Source organism: Callionymus lyra, chromosome 14 (assembly GCF_982586985.1).
Source record: "Callionymus lyra chromosome 14, fCalLyr1.hap1.1, whole genome shotgun sequence".
Taxonomy (NCBI): Eukaryota; Metazoa; Chordata; class Actinopteri; order Syngnathiformes; family Callionymidae; genus Callionymus; species Callionymus lyra.
In genome coordinates this window covers 24,696,416-24,714,829 of record NC_141831.1, presented here as the reverse complement: position 1 = coordinate 24,714,829, position 18,414 = coordinate 24,696,416, and the positions used below count along the sequence as shown (strand labels likewise).

General features: G+C 42.4%; 1 protein-coding gene across 4 annotated transcripts in view; it reads right to left on the bottom strand.

Annotated features, from left to right (window-relative positions):
- The window catches only part of gria4b (glutamate receptor, ionotropic, AMPA 4b), a 38,225-nt gene extending 29,984 nt beyond the window's left edge, over window positions 1–8,241 (bottom strand). The window contains exons 1-2 of one of the 4 annotated variants that reach the window (XM_087808205.1): window positions 7,870–8,241; window positions 6,174–6,332 (exon numbers count right to left, since the gene is read on the bottom strand). In XM_087808205.1, the coding sequence (XP_087664331.1) occupies window positions 6,174–6,332; window positions 7,870–7,960 (250 nt within the window). In that variant the 5' untranslated portion in view covers window positions 7,961–8,241. The remainder of the gene's footprint in view (window positions 1–6,173; window positions 6,333–7,869) is intronic. The other 3 variants (XM_087808206.1, XM_087808203.1, XM_087808204.1) reach the window with 3 other exon arrangements.
- Between the last annotated feature and the right edge of the window lie 10,173 nt (window positions 8,242–18,414).

The following is an 18,414-nucleotide window of genomic DNA, read 5'->3' as shown; positions in this document are numbered from 1 at the left end:
ACACACACATTCATGCTGTCAAATGCACACACACACACATTGATAAAAACACACAGTCAAACACAAAACACACAAACTTACCATCAGAATCACAATACACTTTCAAACATACACACAAGCAGCAAACACACTGTCAATGACAAACAATTTCACACTGTCAAACACATAGACTCACATTGCCAAACCAACACCACACACTCCAAGTCAAAAACACACACTGCCAAGTATACACACAGTAAATTATAAACACCAAAACAGGCTCAAAACAGTGTAAAACATACACTTACACTGTCAAACACACACTTACACTATCAAATACACACACTCTCATTAAAAAAATACACTTTTAAATAAACACAAACTGGCACTGTCACTCTATCTAATTCACACACACTAAAACTGTTATACACACGCTCACTGTCAAACACACACACATACTGACTATCAAACACACTTTAGACTTTCAAACAAACACACTGACTCTGTCAAACACAAACAAAACACTGATAGTCAAATAACCACACAAACACAGTCATACACACACTGTCAAACATACAAAAACACACACAGTCATACATACACACAACATGGTCACCGTAAAAAACAAAAAAAACACTCACTTTCAAACACATACACACTGTCCAAAAAAACACACACACTCACATGGACAAACACACTCACACACACAAACCACACTTACCATCAAAAACACACTCAAGCACACATACAAAGATGGGGGGGAGGTGGGAGGCAGAAGCAGTAGAGCAGAAATCTCATTGAAGAAAAGAAAATATTGTTCCGGACGTAATTTATCAGCTGAAATAAAAGAGTGTGCGATTTAATTAAGACTCGTTAGCCTGAAAGGATCGTCAGTGATTATCTCGCTGCAACAAAATTTACATAATTCACATCTACTCCTCAGCCTCACCCTCTGATTGGCCGAAGACAAACTGTTCAGACCTCAAAGACGTTCTTGGCTGCCGTCACACACTGTAGCCCAAACCTGCAACACTCAATGTCCTCAAATAGGAGGTCATATAATTTGACAGGACAGTCTTTGTTAAGAGATTCCTGTTCTCACGTGACTGACGTGCTGACTATTCCGACCTGCACCACAGTTATACTGACGCACTTCACATTCACCTATGAAACCAGACTGAGGTCAGAGGTCTGACCCCAAAGGACGAGACTGTGGTTATAACTGCTTGTGTTGATATTGCTAACCACGTTGGACTATCATGTTGATTGACTGTGCAGCCAACTGTAGTGACTGATGTAGTGACTGTCTTAACTGGCGAAGTAACTTTGTTAACTGACATTCCTACTTTCTGATTGAAGTTTTGAGTAATGAAGTACTGACTCAACACTGGAACCTCATAAATGTGCAATAACCTGAGTTGCAATTTTGTCCACGTTTAGCTGCAAAGTATTTTCACTTGGCAATTGTTTGATCTCTAGCAAGCAATTGACAACGTTTAGCCTCTGGGGCTCAGTTGAATTAAGTCAACAGTAATGGTGGATGTCATCGGCAAAAATGTGGTAGGAAACATCAGGAAATCTCTGAATGATTTAACCGAGGGAAAGTACAGCAAAAATAATAAAGGACCCAAATCAGGACCTTGAGGGACTCCACACAACAGATCTGCTAATTCAGACCTTATTTGATTGGCTGACACAATGTGCCTAGAAAGGTATGAGAAGAACCACTGTTACACGGACCCTGACAGTCCCACTTCATCCTCCAGTCTTCTCAGTAGGATTTGGTGATCAAAAGGCTGTCTTGACTTTTATTGTGACTAACAAAGTTACTGTCTTGACTGATGTTGTGACTTTGGTGTCTGACATTTTGACTGTTGCGACTTTTTTATGACTAACAAAGTGAATGTCTTGACTGATGTTGTGACTTTTGTGACTTAAATTTTGACTGTTGTGACTTTTATTGTGACTGATATTTTGACTGTCGTGACTTTTATTGTGACTTTTATTGTGACTGTCTTGACTGATGTTGTGACTTTTGTGACTTAAATTTTGACTGTTGTGACTTTTATTGTGACTGATATTTTGACTGTCGTGACTTTTATTGTGACTTTTATTGTGACTGTCTTGACTGATGTTCTGACTTTAATGACTGACATTTTGACTGTTGTGGCTTTTAATGTGATTGACATTTTGACTGACGTGACCTTTATAGAAACTGACGTAGTGACTCGACTGATGTTGCGACCTTTATAGAAACTGACGTAGTGTCTTGACTGATGTTGCGACTTTGATGACTTGAATTTTGACTGTCGTGACTTTTATTGTGACTTTTATTGTGACCGTCTTGACTTTTATTGTGACTGACGTAGTGACTGTCTTGACTGATGTTGTGACTTTGGTGACTGACATTTTGACTGTCGTGACTTTTATTGTGACTGGCATAGTGACTGTCTTGTTTGATGTTGTGACTTTGCTTACTGACATATTGTTTGTCGTGATTTTTATTGTAACTGACATTTTGACTGTCGTGACTTTTATTGTGACTGACATAATGACTGTCATGACTTTTATTGTGACTGACGTAGTGACTGTCTTGACTGATGTCGTGACTTTGGTGACCGATATATTGTTTGTAGTGATTTTTATTGTAACTGACATTTTGACTGTCGTGACTTTTATTGTGACTAAGTAGTGACCGTCTTGACTGATGTTGTCACTTTGATGACTGACATTTTGACTGTCTTTACTTTTATTAAATGAACTTTTTGACTCTCCTGACCTTTTTTTTGACTGAAGTAGTGACTGTCTTGACTGATGTCGTGACTTTGGTGACTGACATTCTGACTGTCGTGACTTTTATTGTGACTGACATTTTCACTGATATGTTCACTGTCATGACTTTTATTGTGACTGACATAGTGACTGTCTTGACTGATATCGTGACCTTCAATGTGACTGAAGTAAGTAAGTAAGTAAGTAATTTATATTTGTAGAGCGCTTTTCCAGACCAGGGTCACAAAGCGCTTAAACAATCAAAACAATACACAATAAAATATATACTTAAACGGTCAAGATAACATCGAAAACAACACATGAGTCTCAGAAAATCAGGGGAAAGCCTGCACGAATAAAAAAGGGTTTGAGATGTTTCTTGAAAGAGTCAGTAGCAACAGCCTGGATGGATTTCTCTCCTCTGGTCCTGAACCATGTGCGAGCAACCATCAGCAGATTCTGATACACAGACCTCAGAGCCCGAGCTGGGTTGTAAGGCTGGATCAGATCACAGATGTTAGGAGGAGCCTGACCATGAATAGCTCTGAAAGTAAGGACCAGAATTTTAAAGTTGACCCTGAAAGAAACTGGCCAGTGAAGAGTTTTAAGGATCGGAAAAAAGGGAGTTCTTCTGCTAGATCAGCTCATAATTCTCGCTTCTTAGTTTTGTATTAACTGCAGGCGAGACAGCTCCTTCTTGTTAAGACATGAAAACAAACAGTTGCAATAGTCCAGGCGAGAAGACACAAACACATGGATTACAAGCTCCAGATCATTTTCTGACAACATTTTCCTAAATTAAGAGATTTTTCTCAGTTGAAAGAAACAGTTTCTGGTTAGTTTTCTGCAGTGTTGAACTAGAGACATGTCTGTCAAATACAACATCCAGGTTTCTCAGGCTCAGTTTGACAGACTGGCTTAAGTCACCCAAGTACTGGCTCAACCCTGGAATCTTATCATCAGGTTCAATAACCAAAGTTTAATTTTTGTCCACTGTCTTGACGGATGTTGTGACTTTTAATGACCGTAAACGTTAATGACCTTTTTACTGTTGTGACTTTTATTATAACTGACATGAAAATCTAAACACAACAGAGAATCTCCAAACACAACAGTGAATCTCTAAACACAACAAGTAATCTCTAAATACAAACGTAAATAATTAACAGTGAATCGTTATCAGTTAAATAAGTATCTTGACTGATGTTTTGACTTTGGTTACTGACATTTTGACTGTTGTGACTTTCATTGTGATTGACATTTTGAGTGTCGTGACTTTTATTGTGACTGACATTTTGACTGTTGTGACGTTTATTGTGACTGACATTTTGACTTTCGTGACTTTTATTGTATGAAATTTTGACTGTCTTGACTTTTATTGTGACTATCATAGTGACTGTATATATGTATGAGGATCACGTCGAGACTCAGATGCAGTTCAACGTATCAAATGTACAATCTGTCTTTTCAGGGAAATGTGAGCGACGTCATTGTGCCCCAGCTTCACCTTCCTTCGAGCTGCTGCATCCGCTCTTTTAAATCCCATCTCCCCCTTTTTTCCGCATCTCTATCTTACTTCCCGCTTCACCACATTAGTCTCATATTATGCCCCCCTCCCCCACTCCTTTCTCCCCTTCCTTTCTTCCTGCCAATACCAGCCATTACTGGTCCAAGTCTGGCCCTGAGGCCTCTCCTCCTTTTCCTCGGCCGTCGGAGCTGCAGCAGCATTTAGCGCTGCAGAGATAAAGACGTGAAGAGCAGCTGCAAGCTGCAGCAGCGATTATTGGCGTGTGAGTTGATGGAGGAAGATCAGCAGCTGATGTTGACTTCTAGTGTGTTTGAGGAGGAAGTAATCCTCTCTTTGATCACCTGTCTTTGCTTTGACCCCTGACCTCAGGTATACCAGTCAAATCAGAGATGGTTTCAATCTAAAGGAGCGTCCTGAAGCAGAGAGGAAACCAGAGCCCAGAGACCATCAATGAGAGAAAGTTCTGGTTCTGAAGGTCAGTTGGAAAGCTGATTCACTCTCCTGGGACACGCTTGAGGTGACTGACTCATCACACTGACCCTTCTAACTCACCTCACCCTCTACCTCACCCTGCCTCTGTTCACAGAAGTAACAAAGATGGATGACAAATGTGAGAGTGGGGGAGAGAACTGTGACTGGGTCGATCACCCTCTCTCCATTCACACTAGCCCACCCCCGAGTCACACTCATTGATTGGTTCATGTAATTCTTCTTTGGCTCGGCCAATCAATGAGCTGCAAACTCACTTCCTGTGCAGCCATTAGCAGCAGCACCAAGCGCTCACATGGTTCCTGATCCTGGACAAGAACCACCCTCAGTCAGGCCTGATCTGCAGAGCCAAAACCTGTTTTAACCCCTACAAAGGTGATGTCACTATCAAGAACAGGAAGTCAGACTTTTTACTCAGATTAATTTAAACATTCCGATTTTAGGCTAAAGTTTCAATGGTGATCAGATCATGTCAGCACTTTAATTGACGAAGCTATTTGTAATTTGTAATCCAGAAAGATATTTGTAATCTTGTGTCTTTGTCATGTTGATGATTCAATAAATAAAAATAATCAGACATAACCGGATAGAAATGCCAGAGTGGGAGCGTTTGTAAACCAACATGACTGGTGAGGACCAGAGATGAGGCACTGAGGTCTGAGGACAACACAGCTTAACCCTAATTCAGCAACGATGAAGGATGATAGTCTGTCTGCCATGATTGCTTCATTAACCGCATTATTGTCAACAACCAAAAAAATAAACATGATGATTAGCAATAATCTGACCACAAATGACATCTGGACTCAACGGATAAAGAGATTACCATGCTGATATTGTTGAGGCGTCATGAGATTATGTTGACTCAGCAGAAATGCATTGATGTCTCGTTACTTTGTTTCTTATCGTGAGGCAGAATCTCATGAACTGAGCTGGTTCTGCTGTAGGTAAACTTCAGACCTGATTCAGAACTGCTGACGTGAAGTCACCTCAAATTAGGATCAGGAGCCAGATGCATAACATCTGACTGCTCAAAATTGGACTGCAGCACATTGATCAAAACCGGAAACAAGGAAACAATTTCTCATGTGACCTTTGACCTCTGCAGCAGCATCAAGATGACGACAGAAAGCTCTTTAATGTCAAGATTCAATCCGCGATAGACTCCTCCTATACTCAGCACCAGATCAAGTTGACCTTCTACACAGATTAATATTCTGGCGTCGATCGTGTGAGCCGTTATGTCTCAAGGGAGGAAACCAGCATTAAAGTAAAACTGGAAATGTGTGTGTTTTATTTCTACTCCTCGCTCCTTCAACTCGCTGACTAAAAACCTTGGTCCAGACCTCCCTGACCTGTCACATGACACCCATCTGAGAAAAAGCACAGCAATAGGTGAACTCACAGGCGTTGGTCACGGCAAAGCTGTTGGCGGTCTCAATGTTGTCCACGTGAGGCACCAGGTTGAACGGAGCTTCTGAAGCGTTTGGACTCGTGTTGTGCAGGAATATGGCCAACCGAAACGCCGTGTACTCCTGGTCCGTGTTCCTGATGAACAGGCCACCTGCACAGGGAGAGAGGGGAGCTGTGAGGACACACTCGCAGTGAGATGGATAAACATGTGGACGTGATAGAGCATGAGGATGCAGATGTGCACGAGGAGGGTCACGAGAAGGTGCACAGATATGTGAAAGGGCACCAGAATGAGTCAGAGGACGTGCACCGTGGCGTGCACTAAAACGTGAACACTGCAGGCGAGGGCTTAGTCCGGTGGTCGTAATGTTTTGGCATTGATGAGGTTGAAGGTCATAGGTCAGCAGAATGTCAAGCTAACTCAGTTGCTGACTCGAGGGTTCTGGCCTGAGACATACACCACATACGAAGACAGATATCTTGGATCCTGACGTGCTCAACAAACATTCAGGTTGAATTCAGTTAGATCGTCGGCCCTCAAAAAACACGTTGTTTTCTGTTTTCTCACTCATAATGGTGAGAAAAAGTTTTTGATGAGGAAACATTGGTAGTCAAGTGGACTTGGAGCAGGAGGAGGGTTCTGACCCAGTCCGGTGAGGATGGAGACAGATGTGGAGACTTTGAAGTTCAGTAAATACCATCTGGTGGTGGTCCAGATGTGCAAACCAGGCAAGAACATGGAGGAGAGTTGAAGGTTCCACCCACGAATTTGCTGAAGGTCCAACTGGACTCAACAGAAAAAAGGAGCTGAGAAGCCTTCAAGGAGGAGGTCATGAGTCGTCTGCTGACTGGGAGAAGATCATCAGCTCATTCTGGGTCTCTCGTTGGTCAGCCATGTTCTTAACCATTGCAGGTGCTGTCATGGCGAACACATCTGAGTTCTGGACATGCACTTGTGTCTAGTCTTCATCATTGACCTTTAAGGTCCAGAACCGGGGTTGGACATCAACAGCAGTTCTGACCGTGGTCATAGCCTCAGTGTTCTCAATGTTTAACATTCAACTTCTCAGATGAAGCCACATCAGAGTCACAAGCAAACAGACTCACAAGTGTGTTCACCTCTTCACACGGTGAGAGGGTGAAGCTCTGTGTGTCTCAGCTCATAAGGTTGTGAGGTTTGTTCCTCAGCAGCAAGCAGGAGTCAGCGGGACGTAGAGCCCTGACAGGACAGTGCTGGATTTGAACCAGCAGCCTCTGAGCTGACAGGCAGAAGGCTTGAATGTTAGTTTGTGACTGGAGCCGCAGAGGAGATTCTACTGCTGTGACGTCACCCTACCCCCCACACGCACACTGACCTCTCACCTCCCTAAGGGGAATGGGGGGTGGTGGGGTTAAAGAAGACAAGTCCATTCGCCCAGGTCTCAAGCTTCCAGAGAAAAGGGATCCTGAATGAGTCCTGGCCATCTTCACCATCATCACCATCATCACCTGCAGGTCACTGAAGGATTCAGGCTCGAGCATCAACCCGGACCACAGTGGCTGCTCCATCACCGACAGAGGTCCCGGGTCCGCGAGCGTGCGAGACACACGCACACACGTCTGCTGCAGTGGTGCGCTACACACTCGTGCAGCAGCAAAGCGTGTGTGTGCGCGCGCGCGTGTGTGTGTCCAACTGCAGCTTCACTTACCGATCTGGACGCTGCTGGGAAAAGCTCCCATGACGGGACCCAGCAAGCCGCAGAGTACCAACAAAACCGGGTCCGGAGCAGAGAGCCTCATCTTGTCTGGGGTTAGGAACTGATGACAGACATCGAGCAGGTGGATCAGAACCGCCGGGGAAGGAGCATTATAGCAGGAAGAGAGGGTGAAAAGAAGAAGAAAAGCAGAGAAAGAAAATCTCTCGCTCAAGTATCCATGTCCGTTTCAGATCCCGGTTCCGTCACTGGCTTGTCCTCCCGCTAGTTTGAACCGTCAAACTGCGTCCGTCCGGCGGCTGGAGGTTTGCGCACAACAGCAGAGGAGGAGGAGGAGGAAGAGGAGGAGCAGCAGGGTGGAGGGAGCATCAGCATCAGCGGCGGTCAGCGGCTCAGTCACACATGCGCCCTGCTCTCCGCAGAGACCCGGGCATCCAGCAGGACTGCGGCCACTTCTAGCCCGATCATCTCGAGATGTGACGAAATGCGCTCCTGCTCCAGAAGTGAAGATCCAGAGTGATGTCAGGACAAAATAAGTGTTTTTTTAGTGATGAAGAACTGAGAACCTAAAACCCGAACAACCACCAAGACCACAAAAGCTGAGGGAAAAGGATTGATGGAGTTAGTGATAAAGGAATAATAGTTGATTGATGAAAGATGAATGAAGACGCGAGGAACTGATGAGTGTGATGAATGAGTGATGACAGAGTAAGATCAAGGACTATAGGACTGGTGAAGGAGAAACAGACTAATGAAGGGGTAAAGGACAGATGAAGAAATGATGGACTGATGGGTGAGTGGAGCAAGTAAGAAGTGGCTTACAACAACAGGGTGCAAGAGTGTCGGAGTTCCGGGCATCCCGCCTGTCTCAGTTGATCAGGTCTAGCTGAGTCTCAGAACAATGCCGCAATTAAAGGTTGTGCATCCATCACTGGAAACTTTAAAAGGTTTTTTTTTGGAGGTTCTGATGCTTTTATGTCTGGACCTCTGGACACATGCTCCAGGTCTGCAGTGGTCATATCAGACAAAGTGAGTTCTAAATCATCTAGACCTGTATCACTCTTGATAGTGTGTGTGTCTGTGTTTGTTCCTCTGCGTGTGAAGGGAGCAGCAGCATCAGCGGCGATCAGCTGCTCCATAACACATGTTCCCTGCTCTCCAAAGACATTCAGGATCAAAGCTGGACTGCAGAGTGATGAAGGAATCAAAGACTCATGGAAGAAAGCAGGACTAATGAATGAGTGAAGGATTCATGGAAGAGTGAAGAACTGATGAAGGAGTGAAGATCCGATGAAGAAGTGAAGGACTAATGGAAGAGTAAATGAAGAAGTGAAGGAGTCATGGAAGAGTGAAGAATTGATGAAGGAGTGAAGGACTCATTGAAGAGGGAAGAACTGATGAAGGAGTGAAGAAACCGATGAAGGAGACTGATGAAGGAGTAGAGGACTCATGGAAGAGTGAATGACTGATCAATGAATGAAGGACTGATGAAAGAGTGAAGGACTCATGGAAGAGTGAAGAACCGATAAAGTAGTGAAGGACTCATGGAAGAGTGAAGAACCAATGAAGGAGTGAAGGACTCATGGAAGAGTGAAGAACCGATGAAAGAGTGAATGACTCATGGAAGATCGAGAATTGATGAAGGAGTGAAGGGCTCATGGAAGAGTGAAGAACTGATGAAGGAGTGAAGAAACCGATGAAGGAGACTGATAAAGTAGTGAAGGACTCATGGAAGAGTGAAGAACTGATGAAGGAGTGAAGAAACCGATGAAGGAGACTGATGAAGGGGTGAAGGACTCATGGAAGAGTGAAGAACTGATGAAGGAGTGAAGAAACCAATGAAGGAGACTGATGGAGGAGTGAAGGACTCATGGAAGAGTGAAGAACCAATGAAGAAGTGAAGGACTCATGGAAGAGTGAATGAAGGAGTGAAGGACTCATGGAAGAGTGAAGAACTGATGAAGGAGTGAAGAAACCAATGAAGGAGACTGATGGAGGAGTGAAGGACTCATGGAAGAGTGAAGAACCAATGAAGAAGTGAAGGACTCATGGAAGAGTGAATGAAGGAGTGAAGAACCAATGAAGAAGTGAAGGACTCATGGAATAGTGAATGAAAGAGTAAAGGACTCATGGAAGAGTGAAGAACCAATGAAGAAGTGAAGGACTCATGGAAGAGTGAATGAAGGAGTTAAGGACTCATGGAAGAGTGAAGAACTGATGAAGAAGTGAAGGACTCATGGAAGAGTGAATGAAAGAGTGAAGGACTCATGGAAGAGTGGATGACTGATGGAGGAGTGAATGACTCATGGAAGAGTGAATGAAAGAGTGAAGGACTCATGGAAGAGTGGATGACTGATGGGGGAGTGAATGACTGATTGAGGAGTGAATGAAGTGAAGGACTCATGGAAAAGTGAAGAACCAATGAAGAAGTGAAGGACTCATGGAAGAGTGAATGAAGGAGTGAAGGACTCATGGAAGAGTGGATGAAGGAGTGAAGGAGTCATGGAAGAGTGGATGACTGATGGAGGAGTGGATGACTGATGGAGGAGTGAATGAAGTGAAGGAATCATGGAAGAGCAAAATAAATGTGTGTGTGTGTAAGAGAGCAGTTGGGGAAGGAAGTGAAATGAAATCTCAGTAAGATGTTCTTCGCTCAGAATTAGATTCAAGGAAGCGTTTTATTGATTCGACAGACTTTTCATCCGTAGTTACCCTCTGGCTTGTATGAAGGGGGGAGAATATGTTGGCGGGTGGGGATTGGTGATTGAGGGCGACGTGGACAGGTTGAGGTCCTGGAAAAGAATCCAACTTGCTTTTATGTTTTGAATCTAAGTACTTGTTCCTCTTTGATAGCCCTTCCTCAACTCATGGGGATGAGATGTTCTTTGGCCAACCTCTGAACCGAGTCACAATACAGAACCAAAGCAGAAGAATTAGAGAGAACAGAGACCATTGAGGACACGGACACAGCTCCACTTGATGTGCATCATCTTCACAAGTCTTATCTGCTCTGTTACATCACTCCCTCACATCCACCAAAGTCGAGTCCCATATGAGACTCCCTGACCCGACCAATGACCTCCGACCTCCAAATGATGTTTGTTTCTGCTTCGCTGACAAAAGAGACACCACAGTCACTGATGTTGCAGGACATTAGTCTCCATCAGTGGACGAGGATGAACCGAGAAGTCTATGAGTCGTTTAGTCAGTATCCTAAAGTCAATGTCTTTAAGTCAGTATCTTTAAGTCAGTGTCTTTTAGTCAGTATCCATGAGTCAATGTCTTTGAGTCAGTATCTTTAAGTCAGTGTCTTTTAGTCAGTATCCACGAGTCAATGTCTTTGAGTCAGTATCTTTAAGTCGGTGTCTTTTAGTCAGTATCCACGAGTCAATGTCTTTGAGTCAGTATCTTTAAGTCGGTGTCTTTTAGTCAGTATCCACGAGTCAATGTCTTTGAGTCAGTATCTTTAAGTCGGTGTCTTTTAGTCAGTATCCACGAGTCAATGTGTTTGAGTCAGTATCTTTAAGTCGGTGTCTTTTAGTCAGTATCCACGAGTCAATGTCTTTGAGTCAGTATTTTTAAGTCGGTGTCTTTTAGTCAGTATCCACGAGTCAATGTCTTTGAGTCAGTATTTTTAAGTCGGTGTCTTTTAGTCAGTATCCACGAGTCAATGTCTTTGAGTCAGCATCTTTGGGTCAGTGTCCTTGAGTCAGTGTCTTTAAATCAGTGTTAATAAGTAAGTTCACTTTAATAATCAAAAAACAAGTGTCTTTTATTCAGTGTTCTGTATTCAGTGTCAGTGTCTCTGAATCAGTGTCTTGAAATCAGTCTCTTTGAGTCAATTTCAGTCTCTTTGAGTCACTGTCTTTGAGTCACTGTCTTTGAGTCAGTGTCTGTGAGTCAGTGTCCTCGAGACAGTCTTTGTGTCTGTGTCTTTTATACAGTGTTTTCAAGTCAGTGTTAGTGTCTTGAAATCAGTCTCTTTGAGTCAATTTCAGTCTCTTTGAGTCACTGTCTTTGAGTCACTGTCTTTGAGTCACTGTCTTTGAGTCAGTGTCTTTGAGTCAGTGTCTTTGAGTCAGTGTCTTTGAGTCAGTGTCTTGAGTCAGTGTCTTTGAGTCAGTGTTTGGAGTCAGTGTCTTTGAGTCAGTGTCTTGAGTCAGTGTCTTTGAGTCAGTGTCTTGAGTCAGTCTCTTTGAGTCAGTTTCATTGAGTCCGCTTAGTTGAGTTAGTTTCCTCAAGTCATTGTCTTTGAATCAGTGTCCTAGGATCTGTGTCTTTGAGTCAGTTTCTTGAAGTCAGTGTCTTAGAGTGTCTGTGATTCAAAGTTCTTAAGTTGGTGTCCTCAAGTCGGATCTTTAAGTCTTTGACTCATCGCTCTCCAAAGTTGAACTAGTAAAGTTTGTCAGTTTCATAGAAAACTTTGTCTTTCAGTCACATGTGAATACATGAATGAACAACGGTCCGGCCTACAGGTAGCTACTGAACACCAAATGATTGGACAACTTGTCTACGTTCTTGCTAGGGTCCCAGAAGAGTCGAGTCATTATCTGAGTCATCAGCAGGTTCAGATGATTCATCCAATTAAAACTCTGAGCAGCTCATCGTCATTATCTAAATTGCAAATGGCCTACAGATTCTGTCATGTGACCAGTCAAGCAGGAAATTAGTCACACAACCAGAAACAGGGTCTCAGCGCAGACTCGTCACTCGCCACTGATGCAGACCTGCAGGCCAGACGACACATTCGTACTTACATAAGTTCTTCTCATGTGGGGGGCATACAGAGATGTGTGTGTATAAGCCCTCTGGACCTTTGCTCTTGCCTGCTCAGCCTTTCATCCATTCATCAAAGTTGAGACGTGCCTGAGGGTTGCTGGTTCAAGTCCAGGTTAAGCAGCAAAGATGTGCAAACTGTGAAAATGTATTTATTTTGAACAACTCTAGTTTTGTGTATGTGTGTGTATTTGTGTGTTTGTGTGTGTGTGTATGGGGGGGTGTATGTGTGTGTATATTGGTGTGTGTGAACTCTGTATGTGTGTGTGTGTGAATATGTGTGTGATAGTTTCCTAGTGTAATTCTCCGTTTCTCTGTGTGTGTGTGTGTGTGCGTGTGTGTGTGTGTGTGTGTGTGTGTGTGTGTGTGTGTGTGTGTGTGTGTGTGTGTGTGTGTGGGGGTGTGTGTGTGTGTGTGTGTGTGTGTGTGTGTGTGTGTGTGTGTGTGTGTGTGTGTGTGTGTGTGTGTGTGTGTGTGTGTGTGTGTGTGTGTGTGTGTGTGTGTGTGTGTGTGTGTGTGTGTGTGTGTGTGTGTGTGTAAGAGGAATCTGTGAGCTACTTCAGTGGAGTATTTGTTATCTTGGTTCGTGCTTCAGGCAGATCTGTATTGTAAGTGAAAATGGTCCCGAGTACACACACACATACCCAACGCACACAAATATACGCACACTTTCAAGCATGGACAGACACACATCCTTACAAATGTACATTAGTGTGTTTATGTGACTGTTTGGATGTGTCTATATGGTTCTTTTTTGTTTGTTAACTGGCCTGAATCTTTGGGTATAATTGTATATATAGGTCTGCATTATGGTCTATATTTTTCATCTATTTATGTTTGTTTTTCTGTGTGCTTCCAGTATGTGAGGATCTTGTTTTGAGGTGATGGGGACAGCAGCAGTTGAGGAAGAACGGATATCCCCTGTTATTTTACTAACTCTGCGTGGGGATGGTCATGCGATTCATGAACAACTCGTGAATAAACCAGTTTATTAGTTGTATCAATTAAAGAGGGGGCGGACTAATGAGGTTTTTAATAATGCATCGTGGCCACATGAAATATTAATCAGCATTTTATTAGGATCTTATTTATTTAGCCACACAAACAGGTGACTCTTTAAAGTCGCTGCAGGCGAGATTCTTCATTTAACTCTCACAAGTTTTGACTTATTCAGATGTTTCCAATACTTTTTGGTTTTCTTTGTTTGTGTTTTTGGAGACAACTTTAAGTGTTTTGTTGGTAAATGGCTTGTTGCAGGAATGTTAAGTTCTTAGATTCATCATTCTGCCTGAGAGGACTCTCGGCGGCGGCTCAGCTGAAGACTCATCTTTCATGATAACATTTCAGCAGCCACCCTGTTATCCAGGTGCCTCCAGAGACTTGAGCGAGCCTCTACCTCAGAGCTCCTCACATTGTGTCCAAGTCCAGCGCACAGGGTGTTCAGGGACACAGTTGCTGGACCGGGTCAGAGCTTCAATGATGGGGAGAAAGGTCATCAGAGAGGACGACAAATGCTGCTTTTCTCAACCCAGTCCTTCAAGGCTCCAGAAATAGACACACCCCATGAGGCGCCCCATCCTCGACAGACGAGGCTTCTAATCCCACAGCAGCAGAGCAGCATTGTTGGGAGATGCGGCCTGACAGCGTGTCCTCGCAAGAGCCAATCCAGTGTCTCCGCCGCGCTGGTGTCGTCCAATATCCTGTGACTTTGTGTGAGGCGAGGCAATGCTGTCAGAATGTGTGTATGTTCACAATTAGCAGCACCGTTGAACGTTTATCGCTGCTTGTCACTCTGATGCAGGTCAATTTGTGTCAATGTCCGAAATGTAAACAAAAGCAGATGTAACACGCGACGAAACAGTGTCTTTGAGCGAGCTGTGAGGGTGGTCAGGCTCAGGGGGGAACTTGACACCTGGACCTGGTCAGATAGGTAAACGGAATTAGTGCTATGATACATTTGTAATATGCATGTCAACACTTCAGTTGTTCAAAGAGTTAAATTTGCACAAATCTACAGGTTTCTTACCTTGTCTTCCTCAATGTGTTCTGGGAGTACTTTGTTATTGACAATTATACATGGAACTTTGAACTAGGACACAGAGAACAGGACAAACATGGTAAGAACTTTCTCTACAATTGTAAAAAGTTGGAAAGCTCACGAGACACTAACGTCCATACAAACAGTGTCTTCAGAAATCATTCAAGGAGCTGTCCATCAGCACCGCGCAGATATGAGAAAAGACGAGTGAGCTTCTGTGACAGGCAAAAAGATTAATACATTATGAACCTTCAACCTGGCAGAGATGCATTCTCATAACAATTTGACATCCAATATTGGATCCAAACAAATTTAAATGAGCATAAGAAGTCTATTAAACAGATAAAAGATACAAATAAACATTCACAGGTGATCTAGATCCTTTTATCTCCAGCAGACAGAAGGAACACACATGGACACACACATATTTGTGGTTAGACACACACATGCACATGTATTTGTCCATCCACATATATGGATACACACACACACACACACACACACACACACACACACACACCCCCACACATACACACACACACACACACACACACACACACACACACACAAACACACAGACACATGTATATGGACACAAACATATATGATCACACACATATATTTATACACACATACACAGGCACACACATAAATGGTAACACACACACATGGATACACACGTATATGGACAAAGATATCTTTGGACACACACACACATGGACACAAATATATATGCTCACACACATATATGGATACAAACGGACACACACATGGACACAAATGTGTCCATGTGTGTGTGAAAAAGGAAATCAAGGAAAATGTTGTCGGAACATGATCTGGAGCTTGTAATCCATGTGTTTGTTTCTTCTCGTCTGGACTATTGTAACAGTTTGTTTTCATGTCTTAACAAGAAGGAGCTGTCTCGCCTTCAGTTGATTCAGAACTCTGCAGCGAGAATTCTGACCCGCTCAAGTAGAAGAACTCTCATTTCTCCGATCCTTAAAACTCTTCACTGGCTTCCAGTTTCTTTCAGGATCAACTTTAAAATTCTGGTTCTTACTTTCAGAGCTATTCATGGTCAGGCTCCTCCTTACATCACTGATCTGATCCAGCCTTACACCCCACACGGCTCAGGACCAGAGGAGAGAAATCTTTTCAGGCTGTTGCTCCTAAGCTTTGGAACGATCTTCCTCTCTCTTTGCGCTTGATGGAGTCTACTGACTCCTTTAAGAAACATCTTAAGACGTTTCTATTTGTTCAGGCTTTTCCTTGAATTTCTCGAACTCCTGTGTTGTTCTCAGTATTATCTTGATCTTTAAAGTATGTACTTTTTTGAGTATTGTTTTGATTGTCTAAGCGCTTTGTGACCCTGGTCTCGAAAAGCGCTATATAAATAAATATTACTTACTTACTTACTTACTTACAAACATCTATGCTCACACACATATATGGATACAAACACACACAGACACACACATATATGGATACATATACACACACACAGACACACACATATATGGACACACACACACACATGGATACAAATATATATGTACACTATCACTACTGGATACTGTCTCCAGAAGACAGGTGGACTCACCTGCTGCCTTTTTATAGTGTCTGAACCTTATTGGTGTGTCTAGAATTAAGCAATCATGTGTTGGTGCATCTGACTGTTGTGTTTACAGGGTTTCTTTGGATTTAATAAACACTTTAAATCAAAAGTCTAAAAACCTTACACTCAAGGAGCAAAACTTTGGCCCAGATTAAGACAACTATAAACACAATGTCAGCTTCACACTTCTTGCAAATGACTGTATAAAGTAAATTGCAAAACACTAAACACACTTTTACACATTAGACACAGTTACATATCATAATGTAATTGGTTAAACACAACTCCCATGTGCACTATCACATGATTGATTAATTCACACAACAATCAGGTTCATGCACTACAGAAAGGCAGCAGGTCTTCTGGAGACAGTGTTCATATAGTGATGGTGTCCATATACTGTATGTTTGTGTCCATGTGTGTGTTATGCACAGTACTGTTTTAGCATGGACATCTTTTGTTGAAATGTTGACTGGTTTAGATAAATAATCTATATTTTAATCACAGTGCGTATATTTGCACTTTCTGTGTTTACTTCCCATACATTACTCAAATAGCAGTAGAAATGCTAAAAGCTAAAACTAATCTGGGCCGAAGGTTTGTATAATTGTGTACGACTTTTGATTTTGGTGTTTATGCAATCCAAAAAAACTGTAATGTATTTGTATGTAGTTTAATGTAGTTGTGTTATGTTAAATGTATTTGTGTATAGTTGAACGTTTTTTTTATGTATAGTTGAGAGTAGTTATGTATAGTTCAATGCATTTCTGTATAGTTGAATGTAGTTGTGTATAGTTTCATGTATTTGTGTATAGTTGAATGTACTTGTGTATAGTTGAGTGTAGTTGTGTATTGTTTAATGTAGTAGTGTATAGTTCAATGCATTTGTGTATAGTTGAATGTAGTTGTGTATAATTTAATGCATTTGTGTATAGTTGAATGTAGTTGTGTATAATTTAATGCATTTGTGTATACTGTAGTTTAATGTAGTAGTGTATAGGTTAATGTAGTTGTGTATAGTTAAATGATGCTGTGTTTAGTTTAATGTAGTTGTGTATAGTTAAATGTGTTTGGGTGTAGTTCAATTTAGTTGTGTATAGTTGAATGTATTTGGGTGTAGTTTGATGTATTTGTGTATAGTTTAATGCATATGTGTATACTTTAATATATTAGTGTATAGTTTAATGTAGTTGTGCAGAGTTGAATGTAGTAGTGTATAGTTAAATGTAGTTGTGTATAGTTTATGTAACTAAATATAGTTTATAAAGTTGAGTCCTGTCTATTATGCTTCCTTTACTTTGCAAGATTGAAGATTTTCAGTCTGAACTGCAAAATGAGACTATGTGACAATCCTGAAGCATGGCTAAAACAGCTTTGAACTATCAACCTCTACATGACTCTCTCACTCACACACACAATCAACCTAAACTCAACTCACATCTCAGCTCAACAGAAACTCACAATGGACTCACTTCCTTGGTTTTCTTCTTCCATTATTATATTATTGAATGTTTCACTGACAATTATTGTGTGCTCTGAACCGTCATCTCACCACAGCATTCTTTAAGAAACTTCAGTTCCTAATAAGATTAGCTTGCTGCGTCTTTAATTAAAACATTTTGTTTAAAACACGGCCGCTTTTGTGAAAAACGCATCATTTCAAGAGTGATTGATAGGGGTCACATGCTCCAGCAGGAGAGAAACCGCTGACTCACTGTGACCCGCTAACATGTTGGAGCGTCATGGTAAAGTGATGATTCGTGCAAGTGCGAACGTTTGTCACTCCGCAGCCACTTCACTTTAGCGGCACGGCGACTCGTAATGCGGTGGTCATTTTGACAGCCGACACCCTCGCGGGTCTCACCCGAACTCAACGGTGTCACAGCGATTCCGTCACGGACTCCTCTGGTCCAGCTGGAGATCAGGTCAGCTCAGGAATTGCATGCGAAGTGGTGACGTTTGCTGACGCCTGAGTGACACCGTAGCAGAAATAAATTCAACAAACAGACTAGAAGATATATGGTATTGCTACTGCTAGCATGTATGCACTAAGACTTCTGTTTCGCTTGTAGAACCTTTGATGCAAAGGATGTTTGGACAAGAAGACTTT